At 39.9% G+C, this 5,332-nt stretch overlaps 1 protein-coding gene across 1 annotated transcript in view; it reads left to right on the forward strand.

Annotated features, from left to right (window-relative positions):
* LOC100961413 (alpha-1-macroglobulin-like) overlaps positions 1 to 5,120 on the forward strand; it is an 18,664-nt gene extending 13,544 nt beyond the window's left edge. The window contains exons 2-6 of the mRNA XM_003803759.3: positions 3,001 to 3,157; positions 3,612 to 3,840; positions 4,268 to 4,394; positions 4,596 to 4,717; positions 4,938 to 5,120. Coding sequence (XP_003803807.3) covers positions 3,001 to 3,157; positions 3,612 to 3,840; positions 4,268 to 4,394; positions 4,596 to 4,717; positions 4,938 to 5,105 — 803 coding nt within the window. The 3' untranslated portion in view covers positions 5,106 to 5,120. The remainder of the gene's footprint in view (positions 1 to 3,000; positions 3,158 to 3,611; positions 3,841 to 4,267; positions 4,395 to 4,595; positions 4,718 to 4,937) is intronic.
* The last annotated feature ends 212 nt before the right edge of the window (positions 5,121 to 5,332 follow it).

Here is a 5,332-nt window from a genome sequence, read left to right on the forward strand (position 1 = left end):
GTCTTTTCATAGAACATTTCATTGACTCCTGCTCCTCTTAGAATTCTTTCCTTCTTGTTGAGTTTAGACAGTCTGGTGACTATATGTGTTTAGTCACGTATTTATCACAAGACAACACTTTACAAGTTTGTCTGGTAATAAATCTCCCAGCAATTCCTTGAGTTTCTTGTATCTGAATATCTAAATCTCTAGCAAGACCAAGGCAGTTTTCCTCTGTTACTCCCTCGAATATGTTTTCTAAACTTTTTGCTTTTTCTTCTTCCCCCTCATTAATACCTATGACTTATAGACTTGGATACTTTACTTAACCCCATATTTTTAGAAAGCTTTGTTCATTTTTTTAATTCTTTTTTATCTTTTGTCTAACTGCGTTAATTCTGAAGACTTGTCTTCAAGCTCTGAAATTCTTCTGTTTGATCTAGTTTGTTGTTAAAACTTTCTACCATCTTTTGTAATTTCCATTTTTTTAGTTTCAGGTTAATATGAGGGTACATACAATTAGGTTACATTATTTGTGTTTGTAAGATAAAATTCAAAGTCCAAGTTGTAGTTAAGTGTGCCATATATGCCTATATTGTACTCAAATTATTTTTTTTATTTACAAAAGCTCTGTTTGTTTGGTTCTATTTGTTTGTTTCTTTAGAACAAAGTGCTTTTGATATCTGGCTTGCTGCCCTCCCAGCTATAACATTTTAGCTGCCAGGGACATTAGATTGCATTTATTTTCCTGATGGTGGTGTTTGGGTTTTCTTTAAATATCTGTCTCTTTAGAAAAATTTTCACTCATAGAGGGAGGGTAGAAAAATTGGTGTCGCATAAAAACTTACCTATTGGGTACAATGAACCCTATTCTGGTGATATGCACACCAAAATCCCTGACTTTAACATTATACAAGATATCTACACTAAAAAAAGAAAACTTTCTAGACTCTTAAGTAATATTTTGAAATTAAAAAAAAATTTTAAGTATGGTTTTTAAAAAGAAAAGAAATTTTTCATTCATGTCCTGAATTGCTTTTCTTATTTCTTTGTGTTGACTTTCAATGTTCTCTTGGATTTCACTGAGCTTCTCTATAATCAGTATTTTGCATTCTTTATTTGATATTTCCAAGATTTCATCTTCATTTGGATCCATAGCTAAAAAGTTAGGATGATCCTTTGGGGGTGTTGTAAAACTAATTTTTCATATTATCAAAATTATTTCTCTGGTTTCTTTTCATCCAGCTAGACTGTCTTTCTTCTTATTTTAGAATTTTCAATTGGATGGGGTTTTTTCCCACCTTCAGGATGTGACCAAAATGTATATAGTATATGATCACCTGGCCTTTGTTCCATGTACTTTCAGTGACAAAGACTCTGTATGAGTTCCTTTGTTAGCAATGTACTGGGAATATGAGCAGCTCAATGTCTCCTGCAGAGCCAGAATATGAAACAAAGTCTCAGGAACATTTATTTACCTCATTTCTCAGTTCTGTGTACTTTTTTTGTCAGTATGTTTTTCACTGGGTTGTGCAGTTCAGGCTCTAAGCCAGTAGGTGGTGGCATGAATCAGAACTGGCTGTGGCAGAAGCAGATGGGGGTATGCAATAACCCAGTGGTGGGCACAAGCTCCAGCCTTGATGGGGGCTGCAGGATGAGATCCCAAGAAATGCATCAAGGTTTCTATAGGAGGAAGAGAGGACAGCTGCCCCAGCTCCACTACCAGGCTGGCAGAAATGTGATCTGCCTCCCTGTCATGCTCCTGTCCCCATGCTCAGGATATTCAAATCAGGTAGACACCATTGTCCATCTGCAGGAACACTGCTGTTCCATGTGGACAGGGGGAAGGGTCCAACCCCTTGCTCAAGCTTGGACCAGAGGGCACACCTCATGTAGGTATGGAGTCACCACTAAACAATCCTAAACAGCTGTCCATAGGCAATACTTGTGCTGACCTACCATAGGAACAGTACCTGCTGTGTCCATAGCAGTGAGGGGAAAGAAGAAATCCTCCTCACCATGTCTCTACATGAGCCCTGGGGCTGCCGGACCCCTGCAGTGGAACCACAGTTTTCCCCACAGAGCCCAGCACAGTACCCACATCTCTGCAGAAAACAGCACAGTCATCTCTGTCCACAAGTGGGGAACTCTAGGACACAGAAAAGCCCATGTTCCTGGTTTCCTTAGTTCTAAGGGGTGTTCCCTTGGTGCAGTACACTCCCTTCCATGAGGACTGGCAATGCCTGAGGATAGACCACTTGGGAACCCTGCTGCACTGCTGGGACTGGCCACCCTGGGTGGCTACTGCAATGTAAGTAAGCAGATGCTAGAGAATGTGTGCAGGTCATCCAGTAACGTGAAGATGCAAGGAGGAAGGTCCCTGGGCAGTGCAAATTTCCACAAAGCATCAATTATGGCACCTGCCACCATAATTTGCATCAGGGGGTGGGGGGGCACGCAACGCAGCCCTGTGTGAGCTGGTAGCCCAGTGTCATGCCCTCATGTTCCCAAGTCACAGCCCACTCCAGTACATGGTCTCATGAGAGCAGAGCAGCTCTTTTTAAGTTCAGAAGCCAGCAGGGTAAGGGGAGCTGAAAACTATCCCCACCTACCCTTTCCATGGAATATTAAGTGCCTTTGGGATTCAATCTCAGCCAGCTTCTTCCTTCTCTCTTTTTTGTGCATCGTCATAGCTTCTCTCTAGGAGCTCTCCAATAAGGCTCCAGCACGCTTCCCTGAACTCTCCAATTCAGCGCTAAAAGTCTCCAGTCAGCTATCTGAGAAGGGGAGAAAAAACCCTAGACAAACCAATAACTTTAGCCTTCTTATAGGACAAATAGGTAACTGAACAAAATAACAAGCTAATAGGTTAAATTGTTTCAATAATAAACATTCTCAGAGCAAATGACATTATTCCACTTGAGAAATAAGGCAGCTATAAAAATCAATCATAAAAATGAAGCTGTTCACATTGGGGGATGTGTGTTGCCTTATAGTAACACAAGGCTTTTCTTGTGCAAGACGTTTCTAGACTACGTGGTGTTGGAGGAAGGATTCCAGAGGTGGCTCCAATGATGGCTCCAGGGATGGCAGGAGCAGGCTTTCAGAATGTGCCAGTGAAGGAGACAGTCAGGAAGTATTTCCCTGAGACCTGGATCTGGGACTTGGTGGAACTTGAGTAAGTTGTATAATGTGTTCTGGGGAATTTAGTCTGTGAGAGGATTTGAATCTCCTCTATAATTCTAATGTCTTCCTGGATTTCTAATCCTTTCAGTTCTGCCCCACTCTTTTCTGATAAATATTTAGGTTTGCAGTTTATTTATCTTATAGCTAAGCAATGCCTTTTTTTTTCTAATTTGGTTCTTAGAGAACTAAAGTAATAAAAAGCAGAGGTTACAATCCCTTTAAATAAAAGGAAGGGAAGGGAGAAATGAAAAAAGGAAGGAGGGAGGGAGGAAAGAAAGGAAGGAAGGAAGGAAGGACTTCTAAAAGACAGCACTAGGAGCACCAAACTTTAGGTCAAGTTTAGCATTTATTGCACTAAGTTGCTGAATTATTGTGTCTTAAAATCAGCTATGGTTTATTCTAAAAAAGGGATTTGTTCACATACTTCTTCTGTGTTCCTTCCCTAGCTTATCAGGTGGAAAAGAGTTAGAGATGAAGGTTCCTGACACCATCACGGAGTGGAAAGCCAGCGCGTTCTGTTTGTCTGAAACTACGGGTCTCGGCCTTTCCCCTGTCATCCCTTTTCAAGTCTTCCAGCCCTTCTTCCTAGAGCTCTCACTCCCATATTCTGTGGTGCGAGGGGAAGCCTTCACACTCAAAGCCACTGTGTCCAACTACTTGTCCCACTGCATTCGGGTAAGAGTGCTACTCTGGAAGTGAAAGCAGAAGGAAGGACTATAGTCACCATGCTTTTCCTAGGTCCCTAGGTAACGCAGTAAATCATAACTGAATATGGTCTATATTAATTTGGAGACAGAACAGGTACTCAGAGCAAAGCTACCTGATAGGTCGAACGTGGTAAAGTTATGTCCATCCAGATCTCTATATCTTTGTATTCCTAAATTCACACATTATATCCACTTTATTCACTTTTTCACTCTGAAAAAACATCTCATCCTTGTGTTGGCATTAGGCAAAATCCCAAGCATTTATCCCAATTTCTGTCTGTTTTTCAATTCCCTTATTGCAAACCATAAAATACAAGGCATTTGGTAGGATTTACCTTGTGTCCCCTACCCTGTGCCCATGTCCCTTCACAAACTTGTGGTTGCTGTGGGGGCAGGTCAATGTGCAGCTGGAAACCTCATCTGCCTTCCTGGCGGTCCCAGTAGAGAAAAATGAAGAATCTCACTGTGTCTGTGGAAATGGGAGAAAAACCTTGTCCTGGGCTGTGACTCCAAAATCATTGGGTGAGTGATAATGCTGTTAACAAATTCTATGTCATGTGTCGTGTTGATTTGCTTTTCACTCTGACCCCAACACATGCTTTTTCTCTTCCTTTAACACTAATCAAGAAAAAAAAAATACCATTAAATAGACTGGGAAATTTAAAAAGTAGAAACTATGTATACAGAATCACTATTTAACTCTTTAAGAGACTTATTCCCCAGGTAAAGTGAATTTCACAGCTACTGCAGAAGCAGTGCCATCTCAAGAATTGTGCAATAATGAGGTGCCTGAAGTCCCAACATTCGGACAGAAGGATACTATAGTAAAGCCTTTACTAGTTGAGGTATGTGGCTATACCCTCTCCGTCTCAGAGGGCTTATTATATAATATAGCATCATCTAATACATATATATGTGACAGTGACATTTCATTCCCCAAAGTATGAATGTATCACCAACTCAATTATTTGCTGTTTTCTTTTCTACTTTGAAGTGACTGATTTTTTTTATATGCATTCAGCATTGCTTTACTTTTTTATTTTTCTTTCTTCTGTCAATACAAAGCCTGAAGGAATAGAAAAGGAGGAAACTTTCAACACAATGCTCTGTGCATCAGGTAAGTGTAAAAAACAGATAAAATTTTCATGTCACACCACTTGCCAAAGTATAGTCCGTAGTTGTGGAATGTCCTTTGGAGCCTGCTTTCCTCTGAAAAAAAAAAAGAAAACATAAATTAAAATAACTCTTACCCTCTCCCATGTGCAAAGCTAAAAACATTTAAGGAAAAACATTTTCCTGATGGAAATTATTTGAAATTAGGTTTAATTTTCTTAGAAGAATAAATGAAAAATACAATTGAAAGTGCTATTACTACCATATTTTAAGAATAAAGGAACAGACATATATTAAAAGACTTGCCTAAAAGCTCTTAGCTAATTATGAGGACTCAAGCTATTGAC

This window comes from Otolemur garnettii, unplaced genomic scaffold (genome assembly GCF_000181295.1).
Source record: "Otolemur garnettii isolate 467f Iridium unplaced genomic scaffold, OtoGar3 scaffold00584, whole genome shotgun sequence".
Classification (NCBI taxonomy): domain Eukaryota; kingdom Metazoa; phylum Chordata; class Mammalia; order Primates; family Galagidae; genus Otolemur; species Otolemur garnettii.